Source organism: Mytilus californianus, unplaced genomic scaffold (genome assembly GCF_021869535.1).
Source record: "Mytilus californianus isolate M0D057914Y unplaced genomic scaffold, xbMytCali1.0.p SCAF_2, whole genome shotgun sequence".
Classification (NCBI taxonomy): domain Eukaryota; kingdom Metazoa; phylum Mollusca; class Bivalvia; order Mytilida; family Mytilidae; genus Mytilus; species Mytilus californianus.
The window spans coordinates 103,691,675-103,713,506 of NW_026262668.1; the positions used below are offsets into that span (position 1 = coordinate 103,691,675).

The 21,832-nt window shown below is 30.9% G+C and overlaps 3 protein-coding genes across 6 annotated transcripts in view; 1 reads left to right on the forward strand and 2 right to left on the reverse strand.

Moving 5' to 3' along the window:
• LOC127730642 (uncharacterized) overlaps positions 1-21,832 on the reverse strand; it is a 214,578-nt gene that overhangs the window by 23,343 nt on the left and 169,403 nt on the right. The window lies entirely within an intron of this gene.
• LOC127730643 (uncharacterized) overlaps positions 4,106-21,832 on the reverse strand; it is a 163,232-nt gene continuing 145,505 nt past the window's right edge. For 3 of the 4 annotated variants that reach the window (XM_052239142.1, XM_052239141.1, XM_052239143.1), the window contains exons 2-4: positions 7,541-7,627; positions 5,099-5,255; positions 4,106-4,215 (exon numbers count right to left, since the gene is read on the reverse strand). In XM_052239142.1, the coding sequence (XP_052095102.1) occupies positions 4,173-4,215; positions 5,099-5,255; positions 7,541-7,613 (273 nt within the window). In that variant the 5' untranslated portion in view covers positions 7,614-7,627 and the 3' untranslated portion in view covers positions 4,106-4,172. Of the gene's footprint in view, positions 4,216-5,098; positions 5,256-7,540; positions 7,628-8,718; positions 8,733-21,832 lie in introns of those variants that run through there. The other variant, XM_052239140.1, reaches the window with a different exon arrangement.
• Positions 16,207-21,024, forward strand: LOC127730645 (uncharacterized). The gene is made up of 4 exons (XM_052239144.1): positions 16,207-16,220; positions 17,313-17,399; positions 19,652-19,808; positions 20,915-21,024. The coding sequence occupies exons 2-4, from the start codon at positions 17,327-17,329 to the stop codon at positions 20,955-20,957; spliced, it is 273 nt and encodes a 90-aa protein (XP_052095104.1). The 5' UTR covers positions 16,207-16,220; positions 17,313-17,326; the 3' UTR covers positions 20,958-21,024.

The following is a 21,832-nucleotide window of genomic DNA, read 5'->3' on the forward strand; positions in this document are numbered from 1 at the left end:
ATTGTGCAGTTTAGAAATAACTGGAACAATCATAGATACTGATGGAATGATTGGAACTTTCTATTTGACTTACATAATAATTCTGGAATGATCATAATCCACGATGTGTAATTTAAACTTCCATCGTATTCTAGAAGTTTCCGTTCTACAGTTTTCTAGGAGTTTTCCTTCTACATTGTTCTAGAGATTTCCGTGACAACTTTATATATACAGACATTAAATTTAGACTATCAGACATAGACATTAATAGTCTCAGAAGTTCTCTCAGTTGGATTGACACTTTTATTTACGTCAACTACACCATAATAGTTTCGACATATACCGTACAGTTATAAGAAGGATTGCGAATAAAGAAAAGACAAAGGATCGGACTTATATTTTGACAGTTAAGTTGACATTTCTATTTATGTAATACTTCTTGTAAACTTGTGTATAATATATCTTGTTAACTTTCCTCATTGATTTGTGTCTTTTGTTGGCTACAATTTAAAGGTGATTTCTTGCCGTAACACAAGTGAGTGGTTTAGATAGCTATTATACCAGGTTTATCCCACCAAATTCTACATTAGGAAATGTCTCTACTAAGTCAGGAATATGACATTTGTTTTTAATTCGTTTGATGCGATTGAGTTTTTGATTTTGCCGTATGATAAGGGACTTTCGGTTTGGATTTTTCTTGGAGTTCGGTATTTTTGTTATTTTACTTTTTACTTAGTGTATTTTTCTTTACGTATGGTGGTACACCTGGGTCAATTTCGCAGCAGTGGTGTCAAAATTTACGGTAAGACACTGGAGGACTCGGATGAATATTCGTCTAATTGGCCAGATCTACATATTTTTATATGGTAATAATTGACATAAGGTTAAAAATATATTATCAAAACTAAGTTTTACTCAAAATTGAATTATCAGAAAAATATACTGCCAAAAATTTTTTCTCCTCAAGGGACATTATCAAATTAAAGTGAAACGTATTAAATGATTAGTTTAAAAGATATTTGAAAACTTATTATTTGCAAAATCTTCTCACTATCAATAACCATTACGCTCTTAACTTTTGATCAAATGACCTGACAGTCAATACCACCTAATGATTATAATCCATCAAAAAAGGTGGAAAATATATCTAATGGTTCAAAATATATTTTCTGGAAACGAACTATTAACAAATCGACCCAAGGAGTAGAGCCACGAAGGGTTAAATACGGCCCTGTATCAGAAATTGACGAAAATACTGCAGAAAGATCACTAACTGGTATTTAAGGCATTTGCGCGTAACGTTAAAATTGTTTTCATTAACGTTCTAGTAACTTTATTATCATTTTACCACAAGAATTATTTTTACAAAATATTTCTCGAATCTCGTTCATATATCTTTTTTTTTAAACTCCATTAACATAAACTTACTAATATCAAGGATTACGCTGAGCATAAGCGCTTCAAATAAATTTGTGGCCCGAAAACTCGTTTCCTGCATTGATATTCACGAAATAGAAATTGCAGAGACCATGTAAACAAACATAAATCATCCATCATCATCATCATGAGACAAACAACTAATGTAGAAAAATGGTGTGTTTCTTTGATATTCAACATTCGTTTTTTATTCCTTTTTCATAAGAGTGAAATAATAGACGTCTATATATCATGTATATCATTTAATGAATGTTTTATTATTTATTTAATTATCTTTAAAGTCAGTATTGTACTGTAATTTTAGAGGAGGTATAATATGATTGATAGTTGTTTGACGAACGTCCAGGCAGTGGCAAATACTGAATGCATATTTATGACGGAGAGCAATTTAGAGGATTATTTTAAACAAGAAACAAGAAATTGCACGTGTTGTCATTAAGAATAAGAGAAAAGTCTCCAAAGAGGGGAAATAAAGAATCAAACAATGCAACACCGTGCACATAAAGAGGCAACAAAAAGTAAAAAAAAGGAATAACAAAATATACAAACATATTGAACACGAACCTCGGTCCACCACAAAAACCGAAAAATTAGAAATATGAATTTATTTCATAGATGTTTTATTCATAGTGAGCAGCCATTTTTTTTTTCATTTTTTTTTTTGGTCGGTTGTAGCATTGTCTCGCCCAATTTTAATAGGGACCACCAAAAAGGGACAAAATGAACAGCTGCTCCTTGTATGCATTCTCACCAATTATGCACCCTATCCCGTGTGAATATCAGATACGTATTTGAAGTAACCCAAGATATATCATTGTGTCGGATAGTTTTGTTTCATCTTTATTTCAATTTTCGTTTGAAAACAAATACTTGTTCTGGTTAAATGTTACATACAGTATACACCAAGCCCTCTCATAGCGTCGTTATTTTAATTTTAATTGAAAAAATATTGAAAAACTTATTTAACCACTGTGCAATATGATATCAAAATTGTCACGTGATTTCCTACGATTTACAATGTTATTGTTCACAATTTTGTAATTTATTTTCACCATCCTTAGTGATTATTGAAAATGTTAACTTGGCATGCCATACTTTATAGAAAATGCAGACGTGAAAGAAAGCACTTCACCAAAGGGTCAACATGAGATTACATTCCACGGAGGTTACATTTCGACGATTTCCTCTTTAAAAAACAAAAGACGTGAATCTGAAGGGAAATTTGTATTAAATGATAATGTTGACACTGATATCGATCTGCTGAATGAAGAATTTTACGGAGAAATACTACGGCTCTTCTTTAAAATCGCCCTATTTTTGTTTGCATAGTAAAACGAAGACCGTGCTAACTATTACAATATCAACAGAAAAAAAGATTATAAAAAAAAATATATCATAAATAAAAAAGTAATTTCTCATAGAATTTATTTCAATTTATACCGATTGTAAAAGTTCTTGATACAGTTATTTCGTCACAGAATATATCATACTCCCCGGCAGTTCCAGCTCCAATCCGCATACTACTTTCTATACTGATTGATGGAGTAACGGAAAACAGTTCCAGAACGGAAAAGATCACTGTACGGAGTTTGCGAATGTGTCGTACCTCGGAAATGGCAGCGTTGAATCAGGATTCGCTTGTTAGCAAAGGTTAAATTTTCGATGTGGCCACAGGCCTCGACCACGCTAAATATTGTTGCAAACTGTGTCAAAGTGTCAAACAATCAAACAAAGAGTAAAATAACTATGGTCGAGGCCTGTGGTCAATGCGAAATTTAACCAGGAAGTGTGAAATTTATTAAGAATTTTGACATTTTCAGCGTTCCGGTTTGATTCCGGGTATTACGTCACATTAATGACGTCATAAAGATATGATTTTTATACTATAATAACAAATAACGATATTCGTAGATACGTTTTAGCTATAAAGGATCAACCTAATTTCTCTTTTGTTTTTTGTCATGTCACAGGGCTAATATCGACACTTCGTGGCCATATTCCTGTAGCTTAGACTTCACTACAGTTTGATCAATATATATATTTTCTTTGGAAAAAGCTGTAATTTTATCCCCCTGTTATTGTCTTTCCTATTGTTATAACACATACGAAAAATCATCTACATCCAATATGAGTATATAATACTATTGCTAAGACTTTGCACTGAAATTATTTTTTACACTAAATAATATTTATAGCTGAGAGAATGCTTCCGTCATATTATACTCCCATCTCCTGACCATACAAGTCTGTAAGGGAAGAATTAATTCTTCTTTTGAAATTTCTGTCAGAAACAAGAAAAGACAACAATTTGAAAGACGACTTTTCAGTCTCATATCAAAAAAATATAATAAACTGTCATATGTTGATGTGGGATCTTTTGAACGAAAAAATAGACAGCACATACCCGTTCTTTGCAAAATCATATCTCATAGATGTCATAGTAGATAGCTTAATATTTTTCAACTTGTCTAAAGAGAAGGATCTATTAAAAAGGATAAATACCAAGGGGACAATAAAACAATAAATTGAAGAAAAAAAACCAACACGATGGATAAACGAAAAATGATGGCTAGACCAAATCCAGTTTACAAAACTTTCCAAAAATAAGATTAAGCAACACGTATTCCACAAAAAAAAACCCAAAAAAACGGGGATCAACTTATATAAAATAATTCATGAAAAAGCATAATGCAGTAAATATTGTTGATTTATATTTCGTTGCTTCACAACAAAGTAGACATTGTCATATGAGCAGCTTATGTTGCTACATGTCCAAAGTGGTGAACCAGACTCTGGAAACTGGAAATATAAAACAAAAGAAAGATAATTTGATAAGTAATATCGATATATCTATTTGTATTATAGCGCAGTAATGATTCTTTATTACTCTCATGGTCTAGATAGGCATATGGGGCTAGTGTATCGCACCTAATACTGGTTTAACACATCCATATTGTGTGTCTGTACCAAGTCAGACTATTTGTACCATGCATGTGTTGTTATTTGTTGTTTAAACGTCAACTGTTTCTTCAATATTGTATGGTAATACATGTTATGTTTCTAAGTGTTATCAACGGTTCAGATTGCAATACCTCACTAAGTTAGTAAAACGTTTCTTTTTATTATTATTTTCAATATAATAAGCTTGGTTTCTTTGGTGAATTTTCATGACAATCCCAATCTTTGTAAATAAAAACTTGTAAGCAGGTTGATAAAAGGATAGTACCTATTGCCCTTGAATCTTTATAATTCAGGCAGAGTTGGTTTTAAAATATCTTGGCTGTTCTGTTCGGACCCTGACAGGTTTAAAATTTTGATTTTAAGAGTTTCATGTATTTTCCATTCAAAATTATTGGTCTGGGGTAAATGGTGTTCTAAAATATGTGTCATGCGCTGTACAATAGATTTCATACTTAAAATATGTCTGATAACTATATTCAATGAAAATTGTTTTTTATAAGTTTTGAATGTTTTTTTATATGTTTTATATCAAACTACAAGGACAAAGAAATGCGGAAGAGTGAACTCTAACATTTTTGTTTTTAAACTTCAAAAATACAAGAAGTCAGATCCATTGCAAGCTTGAGTTGACGAGAAATATATAACATTCATACACCCTTTACATGATAATATACAACTCCTCTTAATTGATAAGGAATTCGTAAAAGCAATATATGTTTACCTTTTACAAACCAGGGGACATCCGAATTGCAGGAGATGATCTTGTTTGATGAGTGTGTGGCATTCAGCTTCACATGCCTGTTCAGTTCCATTAGTACCTAATGTGCCTACTAACCCGTCTACTAATGTTTTCAGTTCATCGGTTTCAAATAAAGTATCTAAAATATATCAAAAAAGTCTGTCACAACTTTCAAAAGCTGCTTCTGATATAAATAATTTTTATGTTTTCACATATTAGTGATCGACAATTATCCTTTATAAGAAAACAATGACTAGATTCGGGAGCTTGTCATACTATATAGACATTTGTCAATTTCTGATGTCATCTTCGCTTTCATATGTTGCGCTGGGATGCTTTCTCACTGATATATACTTTTTATCTTTTTTTATTCATACAAGTAGATTTTAAACTTTTTAAGAAGTCTCGAAGTCCTATCTAAATGCTATTTGAAAGGATTTTGCTATTATAACAGTAAAACTTCAAAAGGACAGCAGATATGTCTTTTTCCCAAGACTGCCTCATATAAATGGAGGAGCCAGTGAAACAAATTTCACTGATCAAGTGCACTTGAATGAATTTGAATTTTTGGTTCTGTATAAAACCTTGAGACTCTTATGATTGTTTTTGTTAATTCTGTTTTGGCCGATATGCATTCTTTATATATATTATTGTGCACAAAAAATCGGATGATACCAAGAGAACATTGAAATTTCATATGTCGATGAAACCTGACAACGCCTTGGCTAAAAACGAGAACCGACGGAACCGACGGAATGACAACCAAGTCCACAAGCACTACATAAAAAACTAATGACTGAACAAACTAAACCCACTACAAAACATGGGTGAGTTCAGGATCTTTCCTGTTCCTGCTCCACATTTGTTACCGGTTTTGTTGTTCATGGAAGTCTGTGTTAAGTCTCATTCAATGATAGCACAATCGAGAAAAAGAAGACGGGATTGTGGTTCCGACATATTTGAAAATATCCTTGTCATCTGTGATACAGAAGTTCCATAACATTCAACCAACTCGCAATAGCGTCCGTTTCAAAGGTTTGACTTCAACTTTGCATCATGAAAAACTGAATATAACTTCATACTGAAGAAAATCATTTTATATGCACAAGTTGAAAACAAATATTGTTTTAATAAAGAATTGTTAGTCTATCTATTTATCTATTTACGATATATTTGGAATATTAACAGAGGAGGTAGTATCACTCAATATACAATTATCCAAAAAGGACGTTTAGTTCATGAATTATAAGACTTCATTAAATATTTAATTAAATTAACCATAACAAGATATTTTTTCATTAAAACGGTGCGAACGCAAACATTTTAATTTTTTAAATGTTTAATATAAAAACTTGTAGAACGAACATATTTTTTTCATTGAAAAAATTATCAAAACGAAAATGAAATAAAAAAATCATAATTGTTTTTATTCGATACAATTTTGAACTTCTTGAAAGTGAGAAAAAAAAAAAACTACATTGTTAACCCTGAGCTATCGGTTTCCTAAAAAAGTATCGACATTTTAAACATATTGCAGATAAAATGAGATTTCACTTAATTCTAATGTTGAACAATGCCTTGCGCATTCGGAGAATACAGATGTATTTTGAAATACAAACCAAACCAGCAAATCACGGAAAACCTTCCAAAATCAAATGTTCGAAACATAGGATCTTTTGTGGAACCACAACAAAATAGAGACAGAAAGAAATCAGATGAACAACATTATTTGATCCTATAGAGTATCTTCTAAAATCTTAGAAGTGTGTTATGATAAAACTTCAAAACTATAATCGACTCTTCTATAAGATATAATTTTTTGTGCAGTGAAACAATTTCAATCACTCTATATTTGACTGTCATAAAAGTGAGAGGTTTAGCTAGCTATTAAACCAGGTTTAATCCTCAATTTTGTACATAAGGAAAAGCATGTACCAAGTAAGGAATATGACAGTTGTATTCTATTCGTTTGATGTGTTTGAGCTTTTGATTTTGCCATTTGATAAGGGACTTTCAGTTTTGAATTTTCTTTGAAGTTCGGTATTTTTGTTATTTTACCTTTTAGGTATAATACTACCAAAAAAACAAAGCTATTACCGATTTCATCATAAAAGAGTACACAAATACTACAGTTAAACTTTATTTGGAATAAAAGTTTTTGGGTTTATTACATACAAAATAGAATCAACGTTTTATAAATTTCATATGTGAGATACCCTTTTCTTGATTTACATGTACCTTCGTCAGGAACGCTTAAATCAGAATACTTGAAAACCAATGCTGTATAAGAACCGAATCAATTGAAGAGCTATATGACCAAAAAGAACCTAAAATATGAGCCACTTTTATCTAAGGTCAAGCCTGCTTGTACGAATTGAAACCTTAGTTTCTTAAAGAAAAAATCACTGCCAAGTGAGCACGTACCAAAAACGAGTCTTTTCTGTGGCATAGAAAATACCACTGGTAACAACAACAATATACCAAAGGCAAGTTTCATCTTCAAGTTTTTAACTGAAAGTAGATAAAAAAAGTTTATTTAAAACGATAACTACTTTAAAATTAAACCAAATACAGTGTAAAATCTAGAATTGTCGATATCGGTCGTGTTCGAACTTAATTAAAAGTTGTCCAATGATTAGCAAGTTCTCTGTATTGACCCTGAATATCATATGTTCACGATAAAATGTTTTGGCAAATAGAAATAACTATACACAGAATAACTATATACAGTTATCATATTCTTTTAATATAGCATGTGTATGTGATGGAAACAGCAGGATGTAAGGGTTTTGACTAAATATTTGCTTGAAATGTTTCTATAGGAATAAAAATTCTCAAGGCCCAACCTCAATTATCCGATATCTATATGTAGCTGGACCAATATCGTTAAGCAAAAAGATACCTAACAAAATAGATTAATATGCAGCATGGATTATTAATTTCTGAGTTATAGTCTCCTATAGTCGGACCTTATTCAAAAATAAACATTTAATGCGAATACATCGAGAAGATCGTACATATGTACAAAAAGAGAGACGACCTATTCTTAAAATTATAAAATATATTTTGGTAAAGGAGCAGTTAGAGACGTGTGACGACAATTTCAAAACAAAGAACGGAGGAATGATAATATTTTGTCTGTAAACCTTAGTGGCATAATCTTCCCCTTATTTTTTTTTCTTTTTCTTTTCTTAATTGTTAAATAAAAGAGGATGTGTAATTGCATTTTACATAGAAAGAATTAAGTTACAAAAAATTGTTAAAGGAGTGAAACATGCATCAGATAGTTTGAGATCACGTAGCTTCATATACACAAGTACTGGGAAACGTATGTAGAATATGAGAAGAATAGAAAGTTGTCTTTTCATTCATTCTTACTGGTATATGGTATAAAAAGATTTCTTTTGTGTGCTGATAACTGAACTAAATGTTGAGATATTTTTGTTTCAATGGAAAATGCATGCATAAGTCAAATATGTTTAGCTCATCAAAGTAGCCTTACCAATAAACTAAGTGTAAGATAATATGATATTGACTGCTTTTATTAAGCACATTTGGACTAATGCCTTGCTACATTGACAATAATTATGAAAACCTCTTACCTGCTTGCAATGGAATGTGGTGTGAGGCAGTATGAACACATGCTTTGTCTTTTATAGTATCATGAAATCTCTAAGTATTGATAACCTTTATAGACATTAGCACGTTTGAACACAAAATGTGATAACTTATAACCCTACAAACATTCCACTTTGTGACATCGGCTGTAAGCATGTAAAACTTTCTGTGTGTTTGTTTTTTCCTTTCCACAGTGAAAAAAACTCTTGTTTTGAAACTTCCTGCAGAACAAATCAGACGAGAAGGTTCTTGAACATTGGTTTATCAGGACTAAAGACTAAATCTGGCCAACAAGTTTTTCATGCTATTGGAATTAATGAGGAACTGTTTAAAAACTTATTGAGTGTTTGACGGCATGACGTCGACCCCACCAAATTCTGAAAATAACAATTAACTTTTACAATATGACTTAAAACATCCACTGACTTTTGACAGGCAGATGTATACAACAATAAGGATTTTTTAAAAATGTCTGTTTATTAATTTGATTTATTGAACATCTCGAAACTAAGGTTTCAACTACCTCATGCAAGGTTGACATCAGATGGATGTTGATCTCATTTAGGTAATAGTTTGTCTCATACATCATTGGCTTTCAATTATTCTGTTTGGAGCGTTCCTGATGAAGATTAATCCAGAACAAAAAGGCTTCGAAATTTATAAAATGTTGTATTTATTTTTTTTAGACATATCCATGGTCATAGGAGACACAGATATTCCATTAAGATCAACCAAATCATGATGGCGTCGACTTTACCTATTTGAACCCTCAGTTCAACGGCTACTATGTAGGCAGCAACACTCTTTCAAAGAAATCATTATAGTTTTATAGGCAACAAAAACTCATTTATATCGTTACTATTGGGAGATGTATACTCCATATGGATATCTTTATGTAATATTGCTACATATCTAAACTTTAAATTATGTCACCCATCACACACAATAAGGAACATTCAATAATGTATGGATAGACGGGTATGCACTTTGGTACTTGATGCAGACTTCGGGAAAATAAGATCAGAAGAATTAAAAACAAATCTTTTACAACTAAAATATCCGTTGCCATTAATATAAGTCGGCATAAATCGAGCAATTAAAATGTTTGTTACACTGTTACAAGCACCAAAAAGAACGGAAAAGTGAAAGTGGTCTTATTCCGTTGGTAGCTACTCACGATTCATCATTAACAAAAACTTTCAAAATAATAGAATTGAATCTCCCGACTTTATGTTATATGGAGACATTATGCAAATATTAGTAAATAAATATTCCATCATGGACAGCAGAAGACAATTCAAAATAGTAAATCGCCATCTTACAAAACCCAAATTCGACACGGATAAAAAAAGTATTTCATATCACTGTATGTGCAGATTCACGATGGTGAGTTTGTTCTAGAGAAAATAACAATTATTTAAAACTAGAAAAGACAACACAATTTTAAACGGCAAAATATTTAATTTAAACGTAAACATGAGATGAAAGTCAGAACACTTTTTATATTACATAACTTGTCCAAACTTCAAAGAGATCAATATTACGCAAACTAGTAACGATATTTGCGAATCAGACTACTGGAATACAGAAAACATCCCTTGAAGTGAACCTTTGGAAACGTGTGATAAAAGTACAATGTTATGTAGAATTCACTGTCTTGACAATTTCGGACGAGTTTTCATGATTCAAAAGTGTTTTAGATGATTTTATACGGGAAAATATATACCCAGTGTGATACATTACTTCAATTTCAAGAGTGCTGAAAAGAAAAAACAGATTTAGGAATTTCAGATAGATTTACAAGTTGCAAAGATTGATGACAAAGTTAACGATATGAACAATATTACTTTTCAATCATCATTTGACACTGAACATTATTATAACAATTAAATTCCTTTTTTTGCATTTCATAACAATGTCATACACATAATAGTGGAAAAATTCGGCGAAAAGGTCGTTACCGATTCACTATTTGTACGAACATTTAAATATGGATGTAAACATAGACAGTGCTAGTAAAAAGCATACTTCGGGATATTTTGGAAGCAAGTCAGATTTGAAATATTTCTGGTCTAGTTCCGGATTCACAAAAGCAAACTAACAATACTGGAGATTAATTTGCTGTAAAAAGGTGTGATACCAGTGATATTATATAGTGGGAATAGACAACTCGAAAAAATTGCACTTTTATTAAAACATCATTTACTAATACTGTGAAAGCTAAACAACATATTACAACGAAAAAAATGATGACGTAAATAGAGTGATAACGGATATAAAACGTCTCCAATGGACTTTAAAATCGTTAACATATTTGTCAAATATGAAAGTGAATGAGTCGCAATGGCTCGATGGTTTTACCGATAAATTTTACAAAATGGTTTGGGAGAGACTTACACATAAACTTGTTAATGTATACAATATGAGTTAAGACAGTTTATTGACCTACTCGTAATGGTGTTAATACAAGTTTTCAAAACGGGGGACCCATTTAAACTAAAAAACTAAAAACCAATTCCATTATAAAATGAAGGTCTTAGTTCTACCAGCTCAACGATATTAAAACATATATAATTATCGATGGATGGATTTCAGAAATGTTTAACAACTCAAAAGAAACTAGGAATGGGTGTCCTACATCTCCTATATTTTTGTCATAAACGTCAAACTATTGGCATTGAGATTTTGAAAGGACAAAGATATAAAAGGATTTCAGTTAAAAATATTGGAATGTATGGGGATATAAAATTGGGGAAAAAATGGTTTGTAAATTCTAGATTATGATCTGAACAACCATTCTAGTTCTAGTTAATCCTTACAAATAACCTACATGTACATTAGCATAAGTATAGTTTTATATAAATAAGAACATTAAATATAGTACATTTTTTTTGAAATATTGTTTATGGCGTCTGATGACTCAATGAGGTGGTATTTTCGTCTTGGGAAAAGAAAGCAACGTTACATATTATAATGTTGATATGTCAATTCATCCTTAGAGTAATCATTCCATACTGAATATTATTGATTCTCCTTATAAACGTGCCTACATTAATATTAGGACCTTACGATTTTCACTTTCGCTCACGAAATAATGCAAAAAGGAACTGTATAATGTTTTATAGAAAAACAATATGAATTGTGTTAAAATTTTCTTTTTTCTTGTGTCTGTAAGCCAAATTGTTCGAAGATTTTGTAATTTCAAATAATCAAATTCCACAAAAGTTTGTGATGTTCGAGGTTTATTAACAATAAATGTTTTAGCAATTCTTTGAGGAATTAAACATTATTTTGTCAGCAGCAAAATAAAGGAATGGACAGATTGGAGTACCGTGAAAGTGCATAACAGTAATATTTAGTATGATTATTAATTTACTGATAACAAAATCAATAATTATACTAATAAAAACAATATTCAAAGATTTAATTACAGTGTTGAAATGTGACCTTTGAGAATAAGTTTATTTAAAGGATTGAAAGTTTACTCGGATCGTATCTAAATTTGCGGACTCGGTAAACACCATCACCGTAGAATTTAAATGTGCTATTCCGTTAGAAATAAGTTTTCCACAGGAACAGCCAAACTTGCAAACAAAATCTTTGTATCTATGGAAGAATTTAGTAAAGGTTCTAAGTAAATGGTGGTAACGAAATCCTTGACTTAATAATTTACCAATAATACATTTATTACGCACATTGACATCCAAAACGTCACTACAGACACGAATATAGCGAACGAGTTGGAATATATAAACACCGTAAGACGGTGCAAAGGAACATCACCGTCCAAAAAAGAAAACTTAACAATAGAGAAAGAAACGTTATCCCTTTTGTCGTACATTTTTGTGTAGATTTTCTGATGTAAAACTGGAATATCCAAATCAAAGAAAGGACAGTTTTTGCTGTTAATATTTGATTTATAGAATTTATAGAATTCTTTATTATTTAACGAAAAAATATCATCAAGATAATTGTAGGTGTTGTTGAATTTATCAATTAAATGGAATTTAGACGGGTCTTTACTGAGTTTGGCCATAACTGTGATTCATAATAATACAGGAACAAGTCTGTTATCAAAGGGACACAATTGGTGCACATAGGAATAAACTTTCTTGCAGAAAGAAACATTAAATGTTGTCAGAGAGAAAAATTATGGATTTAGTCATCTCATTAAACCACCAGTAAATATATCTAGTAATTGCATATTATGTTTAAGGTTTATGGAATATGACCAATTTTGGGGTACGAAAAACGATCGAATACATCACTAAGTATCTACTATTTAGTATTGTTGGCTACTGCACGTAATATGAATATCCATAACTGTAATAGTAGGAACATATTTTAGAGTAAATAGGAAATATCATGGTAATATTATAAATTAAGTGTTTAAAATTATTGAAGTCGTAAATTCTGGCACTGTCATATCACACCTTAAATTTCTGAAATTTTGCCGTTGAAAAAATAATGTTTAATTCCTCAAAGAATTGCTAAAACATTTATTGTTAATAAACCTCGAAAATCACAAACTTTTGTGGAATTTGATTATTTGAAATTACAAAATCTTAAAACAATTTGGTTTACAGACACAAGAAAAAAGAAAATTTTTACACAATTCATATTTTTTTTCTATAAAACATTATACAGTTCCTTTTTGCATTATTTAGTGGGCTAAAGTGAAAATCGTAAGGTCCTAATATTAATGTAGGCACGTTTATAAGGAGAATCAATAATATTCAGTATGGGACGATTACCCTAAGGATGAATTGACATATCAACATTATAATATGTAACGTTGCTTTCTTTTCCCAAGACGAAAATACCACCTCATTGAGTCATCAGACGCTATAAACAATATTTCAAAAAAATGTACTATATTTAATGTTTTTATTTATATAAAGCTATATTTATGCTAATGTACATGTAGGTTATTTGTAAGGATTAACTAGAACTAGAATGGTTGTTCAGATCATAATCTAGAATATTCATTCCATTTTTTTTCCAATTTTATATCCCCATACATTCCAATATTTTAACTGAAATCCTTTTATATCTTTGTCCTTTAAAAATCTCAATGCCAATAGTTCGGCGTTTATGACAAAAATATAGGAAATGTAGGACAGCCATTCCTAGTATCTTTTGAGTTGTTAAACATTTTTGAAATCCATCCATCGATAATTATATATGTTTTAATATCGTTGAGCTGGTAGAACTAAGATCTTCATTTTATAATGAAACTGGTTTTTAATGTTCTAGCTTTAATGGGTCCCCCTTTTTGAATACTAGTATTAACACCATTACGAGTAGGTCAATAAACTGTTTTAACTCATATTGTATACATTAACAAGTTTATATGTAAGTCTCTCCCAAACCATTTTGTAAACTTTATCGGTAAAACCATCAAGCCATTGCGACTCATTCACTTTCATATTTGACAAATATGTTAACGATTTTAAAGTCCATTGGAGACGTTTTATATCCGTTATCACTCTATTTACGTCATCATTTTTTTCGTTGTAATATGTTGTTTAGCTTTCACAGTATTAGTAAATGATGTTTTAATAAAAGTGCAATTTTTTCGAGTTGTCTATTCCCACTATATAATATCACTGGTATCACACCTTTTTACAGCAAATTAATCTCCAGTATTGTTAGTTTGCTTTTGTGAATCCGGAACTAGACCAGAAATATTTCAAATCTGACTTGCTTCCAAAATATCCCGAAGTATGCTTTTTACTAGCACTGTCTATGTTTACATCCATATTTAAATGTTCGTACAAATAGTGAATCGGTAACGAACTTTTCGCCGAATTTTTCCGCTATAATGTGTATGACATTGTAATGAAATGCAAAAAAAGGAATTTAATTGTTATAATAATGTTTTCTGTATTCCAGTAGTCTGATTCGCAAATATTGTTCCTAGTTTGCGTAATATTGATCTCTTTGAAGTTTGGACAAGTTATTAAATATAAAAAGTGTTCTGACTTTCATCTCATGTTTACGTTTATATTAAATATTTTGCCGTTTAAAATTGTGTTGTCTTTTCTAGTTTTAAATAATTGTTATTTTCTCTAGAACAAACTCACCATCGTGAATCTGCACATACAGTGATATGAAATACTTTTATATCCGTGTCGAATTTGGGTTTTGTAAGATGGCGATTTAATATTTTGAAATGTCTTCTGCTGTTCATGATGGAATCTTTGTTTACTAATATTTGCATAATGTCTCCATATAACATAAAGTCGGGAGATTCAATTTTATTATTTTGAAAGTTTTTGTTAATGATGAATCGTGAGTAGCTACGAACGGAATAAGACAACTTTCACTTTTCCGTTCTTTTCGGTGCTTGTAACAGTGTAACATACATTTTAATTGCTCGATTTATGCCGACTTATATTAATGGCAACGGATATTTTAGTTGAAAAAGATTTGTTTTTAATTCTTCTGATCTTATTTTCCCAAAGTCTGCATCAAGTACCAAAGTGCATACCCGTCTATCCATACAGTATTGAATGTTCCTTATTGTGTGTGATGGGTGACATAATTTAAAGTTTAGATATGTAGCAATATAACATCAAGATATCCATATGGAGTATACATCTCCCAATAGTAACGATATAAATGAGTTTTTGTTGACCATAAATCTATAATGATTTCTTTGAAAGAGAGTTGCTGCCTACATAGTAGCCGTTGAACTGAGGGTTCAAATAGGTAAAGTTGACGCCATCATAATTTGGTTGATCTTAATGGAATATCTGTGTCTCCTATGACCATGGATATGTCTAAAAAATAAATACAACATTTTATAAATTTCGAAGCGTTTTTTGCTGGATTAATCTTCATCAGGAACGCTCCAAACAGAATAATTGAAAGCCAAGGATGTATGAGACAAACTATTACCTTAATGATATCAACATCCATCTGATGTCAACCTTGCATGAGGTAGTTGAAACCTTAGTTTCGAGGTGTTCAATAAATCAAATTCATAAACAGACATTTGAAAAAAAATTCCTTATTGTTGTATACATCTGCCTGTCAAAAGTCAGTGGATGTTTTAAGTCATATTGTAAAAGTTAATTGTTATTTTAAGAATTTGGTGGGGTCGACGTCATGCCGTCACACACTCTATAAGTTTTTAAACAGTTCCTCATTAATTCCAATAGCATGAAATACTTGTCGGCCAGATTTAGTCTTTAGTTCTGATAAACCAATGTTCAAGAACCTTCTCGTCTGATTTGTTCTACAGGAAGTTCCAAAACAAGAGTTTTTTTCACGGTGGAAAGGAAAAAACAAACATGCAGAAAATTTTACATGCTTACAGCCGATGTCACAAAGTGGAATGTCTGTAGGATTATAAGTTATGACATTTTGTGTTCAAACGTGCTAATGTCTATAAAGGTTATCAATACTTAGAGATTTCATGATACTATAAAAGACAAAGCATGCGTTCATACTGCCTCACACCACATTCCATTGCAAGCAGGTAAGACGTTTTCATAATTATTGTCAATGAAGCAAGGCATTAGTCCAAATGTGCTTAATAAAAGCAGTCAATATCATATTATGTTACACTTAGTTTATTGGTAAGGCTATTTTGATGAGCTGAACATATTTGACTTATGCATGCATTTTCCATTGAAACAAAAATATCTCAACATTTAGTTCAGTTATCAGCACACAAAAGAAATCTTTTTATACCATATACCAGTAAGAATGAATGAAAAGACAACTTTCTATTCTTCTCATATTCTACATACGTTTTACAATACTTGTGTATATAAAGCTAGATGATCGCAAACTTACCGATGCATGTTTCACTCTTTTAACAATTTTTTGAAACTTAATTCTTTCTATACAAAATGCAATTACACATCCTATTTTATTTAACAATTAAGAAAAGAAAAAGAAAAAAAGTAAGGGGAAGATTATGCCACTAAGGTTTACAGACAAAATATTATCATTCCTCCGTTCTTTGGTTTGAAATTGTCGTCACATTTCTCTAACTGTTACTTTACCAAAATATATTTTCTAATTTTGAGAATAGGTCGTCTCTCTTTTTGTACATATGTACGATCTTCTCGATGTATTCGCATTAAATGTTTATGTTTGAATAAGGTCCGATTATAGGAGACTATAACTCATAGAAATTAATAATCCATGCTGCATATTAATCTATTTTGTTAGGTATCTTTTTGCTAAACGATATTGGTCCAGCTACATATAGATATCGGATAATTGAGGTTGGGCCTTAATAATTTTTATTCCTATAGAAACATTTCAAGCAAATATTTAGACAAAACCCTTACATCCTGCTGTTTCCATCACATACACATGATATCTTAAAAGAATATGATAACGTTATATGGTAATTCTGTTTATAGTTATTTCTATTTGCCAAAACATTTTATCGTGAACATATGATATTCAGGGTCAATACAGAGAACTTGCTAATCATTGGACAACTTTGAATAAAGTTCGAACACGACCGATATCGACAATTCTAGATTATACACTGTATTTGGTTTGATTTTAAAGTAGTTATCGTTTTAAACAAACTATTTTTATCTACTTTCAGTTAAAAACTTGAAGATGAAACTTGCCTTTGGTATATTGTTGTTGTTACCAGTGGTATTTTCTATGCCACAGAAAAGACTCGTTTTTGGTACGTGCTCACTGGGCAGTGATTTTTTCTTTAAGAAACTAAGGTTTCAATTCGTACAGGCAGGGTTGACTTTAGATAAAAGTGGCTCATATTTTAGGTTCTTTTTGGTCATATAGCTCTTTAATCGATTCGGTTCTTATACACCATTGGTTTTCAAGTATTCTGATTTAGGCGTTCCTGACGTAGGTACATGTAAATCAAGAAAAGGGCATCTCACATATGAAATTTATAAAACGTTGATTCTATTTTGTATATAATAAACCCAAAATATTTTATTCCAAATAAAGTTTAACTGTAGTTATACATTATTTGTGTACTCTTTTATGATGAAATAGGTAATAGCTTTGTTGTTTTGGTAGTATTACACCTAAAAGGTAAAATATCAAAAATACCGAACTTCAAAGAAAATTCAAAACTGAAAGTCCATTATCAAATGGTAAAATCAAAAGCTCAAACACATCAAACGAATAGAAAACAACTGTCATATTCATGACTTGGTACATGCTTTTCCTTATGTGAAAAATTGAGGATTAAACCTGGTTTAATAGCTAGCTAAACCTCTCACTTTTATGACAGTCAAATATAGAGTGATTGAAAGTGTTTTACTGCACAAAAAATTATATCTTATAGAAGAGTCGATTATAGTTTTGAAGTTTGATCCAAACACATTTTTAAGATTTTAGAAGATACTATAATAGGAACAAATAATGTTGTTTGTCTGATTTCTTTCTGTCTCTATTTTTTTGTGGTTCCACAAAAGATCCTTTGTTTCGAACATTTGATTTTGAAATTTTTTCCGTGATTTGCTGGTTTGGCATGTATTTCAAATTACATCTGTATTCTCCGAATGCGCAAGGTATTGTTCAACCTAAAAATTAAGTAAAATCTCATTTTATCTGCAATATGTTTAAAATGTCGATACTTATTTAGGAAACCGATAGCTCAGAGTTTACAATGTAGTTTTTTTTCTCACTTCAAGAAGTTGAAAATTGTATCGAATAAAAACAAATTACGATTTTTTTATTTCAATTTCATTTTGATAATATTTTTCAGTGAAAGAAAATGTGTTCGTTCTTCAAGTTTTTATATTAAACACTTGAAAAATTGAAATGTTTGCGTTCGCACCGTTTTAATGAAAAATATCTTGTTTTTTAAATTTAATTCAATTTTAAATAAAGTCTTATAATTCATGAACTAAACGTCTTTTTTTTGATAATTGTATTAGGAGTGTTACTACCTCCTCTGTTAATATTCCAAATATATCGTAAATAGATAAATAGATAGACTAACAAATCTTTATTCAAACAATATTTGTTTTCAACTTGTGCATATAAAATGATTTTCTTCAGTATGAAGTTATATTCAGTTTTTCATGTTGTAAAGTTGAAGTCAAACCTTTGAAACGGACGCTATTGCGAGATGACACGGATATTTTCAAATATGTCGGAACCACAATCCCATCCTCTTTTCCTCGATTGTGCTATCATCGAATGAAACTTAACACAGACTTAGTTCTTCCATGAGCAACAAGACCGGTAACACATGTGGAGCAGGAACAGGAAAGAACCTGAATTCACCCATGTTTTGTAGTGGGTTTAGTTCAGTCTTTAGTTTTTTATGTAGTGCCTGTGGACTTGGTTGTCATTCCGTCGGTTCTCGTTTTTAGCCAAGGCGTTGTCAGGTTTCATCGACATATGAAGTTCAATGTTCTCTTGGTATCTTCCGATCTTTTTGTGCACAATAATGTATATAAAGAATGCATATCGGCCAAAACAGACTTAACAAAAACAATCGAAAGAGTCTCAAGGTTTTATACAGAACCAAAAGTTCAAATTCATTCAAGTGCACTTGATCAGTGAAATTTGTTTCACTGGCTCCTCCATTTATATGAGGCAGTCTTGGGAAAAAGAAATATCTGCTGTCCTTTTGAAGTTTTACTATTATAATAGCAAAAACCCATCAAATAGCATTTAGATAAGACTTCGAGACTTCTTAAAAAGTTTAAACTCTACTTGTATGAATAAAAAGAAATAATAGGTATATATTAGTCAGAAAGCATCCCAGCGCAACATATGACAGCGAAGATGACATCAGAAATTGACAAATGTGTATATAGTATGACAAGCTCCCGAATTTAGTCATTGTTTTCTTATAAAGGATAATTGTCGATCACTAATATGTGAAAACATGAAAATTATTTATATCAGAAGCAGCTTTTGAAAGTTGTGACAGACTTTTTTGTCATATTTTAGATACTTTATTGAAAACCGATGAACTGAAAACATTAGTAGACGGGTTAGTAGGTACATTAGGTACTAATGGAACTGAACAGGCATGTGAAACTGAATGCCACACACTCATCAAACAAGATCATCTCCTGCAATTCGGATGTCCCCTGGTTTGTAAAAGGTAAAGATATATTGCTTTTACGAATTCCTTATCATTAAAGAGGAGTTGTATATTATCATGTATGTATGAATGTTATAAATTTCTCGTCAACTCAAGCTTGCAATGGATCTAACTGCTTGTATTTTTGAAGTTTAAAAACAAAAATGTTAGAATGCACTCTTCCGCATTTCTTTGTCCTTGTAGTTTGATATAAAACATATGAAAAACATTCAAAACTTATAAAAACAATTTTCATTGAATATAGTTATCAGACATAGTTCAAAGTATGAAATCTATTGTACGGCGCATGACACATATTTTAGAACACCATTTACCCCAGACCAATAATTTTAAATAGAAAATACATGAAGCTCTTAAGATCGAAACTTTAAACCTGTCAGGGTCCGAACAGAACAGCCAAGATATTTTAAGACCAACTCTGCCTGAATTATAAAGATTCAAGGGCAATAGGTACTATCCTTTTATTAACCTGCTTACAAGTTTTTATTTACCAAGATTGGGATTGTCATGAAAATTTACCAAAGAAACCAGGCTTATTATATTGAAAATAATAATAAAAAGAAACGTTTTACTAATTTAGTGAGGTATTGCAATCTGAACCGTTGATAACACTTAGAAACATAACACGAATTACCATGCAATATTGAAGAAACATTTGACGTATAAACAACTAATAACAACACATGCATGGTACAAATAGTCTGACTTGGTACAGACACACACTTTGGATGTGTTAAACAAGTATTAGGTGCGATACACTAGCCCCATATGCCTATCTAGACCATATGTCGTAAAAGAAAAATATACAATAAAAGCCATGCATAGTGCAGCTACCAACAAATTTACCACTTTCCTAAATATTGAAATTAAAAACAGCATACAATTTTAGAATACAACCTCAACATGTGCTCACTACTAGCTAAGGTGCCTACATCTGTTGGTTGAATACTGTCGCTTGAGATAACAAACAAATCTGAAAACAACCTCTTTTTTTCTTTACCTAAAATTCAATATGAGAGTAATAAAGAATCTATACTGCGCTATAATACAAATAGATATATCGATATTACATATCAAATTATCTTTCTTTTATTTTATATTTCCAGTTTCCAGAGTCTGGTTCACCACTTTGGACATGTAGCAACATAAACTGCTCATATGACAATGTCTACTTTATTGTGAAGCAACGAAATATAAATCAACAATATTTACTGCATCATGCTTTTTCATGAATTATTTTATATTAGTTCATCCCCGTTTTATTTGTGAAATACGTGTTGCTAAATCTTATTTTTGGAAAGTTTTGTAAACTGGGGTTGGTCTAGCCTTCATTTTTCGTTTGGCCATCGTGTTGGTTTTTTTTCCTTCAATTTATTGTTTTATTGTCCCCTTAGTATTTATCCTTTTTAATAGACCCTTCTCTTTAGACAAGTTGAAAAATATTAAGCTAACTACTATGACATATATGAGATATGATTTTGCAAAGAACGGGTATGTGCTGTCTATTTTTTCGTTCAAAAGATCCCACATCAACACATGACAGTTTATTATATATTTTTGATATGAGACTGAAAAGTCGTCTTCCAAATTGTTGTCTTTTCTTGTTTCTGACAGAAATTTCAAAAGAAGAATTAATTGTTCCCTTACAGACTTGTATGGTCAGGAGATAGGAGTATAATATGACGGAAGCATTCTCTGAGCTATAAATATTATTTAGTGTAAAAAATAATTTCAGTGCAAAGTTTTAGCAATAGTATTATATGCTCATATTGGATGTAGATGATTTTTCGTATGTGTTATAACAATAGGAAAGACAATAACAGGGGGATAAAATTACAGCTTTTTCCAAACATAATAGATATATTGATCAAACTGTAGTGAAGTCTAAGCTAAAGGAAGTTTCGATATTAGCCCTGTGAGATGACAAAAAACAAAAGAGAAATAAGGTTGATCCTTTAAAGCTAAAACGTATCTACGAATATCGTTATTTGTTATTATAGTATAAAATCATATTTTTATGACGT

What these genes read in the sequence shown, in the direction of transcription:
- LOC127730645 (XM_052239144.1), top strand. Translation starts at nt 17,327, where the DNA reads ATGAAACTTGCCTTTGGTATATTGTTGTTGTTACCAGTGGTATTTTCT. An exon ending in ACAGAAAAGACTCGTTTTTG is followed by an intron (nt 17,400 to 19,651) that starts GTACGTGCTCAC and finishes GTCATATTTTAG; the next exon opens with ATACTTTATTGAAAACCGAT. An exon ending in TGTCCCCTGGTTTGTAAAAG is followed by an intron (nt 19,809 to 20,914) that starts GTAAAGATATAT and finishes TTATATTTCCAG; the next exon opens with TTTCCAGAGTCTGGTTCACC.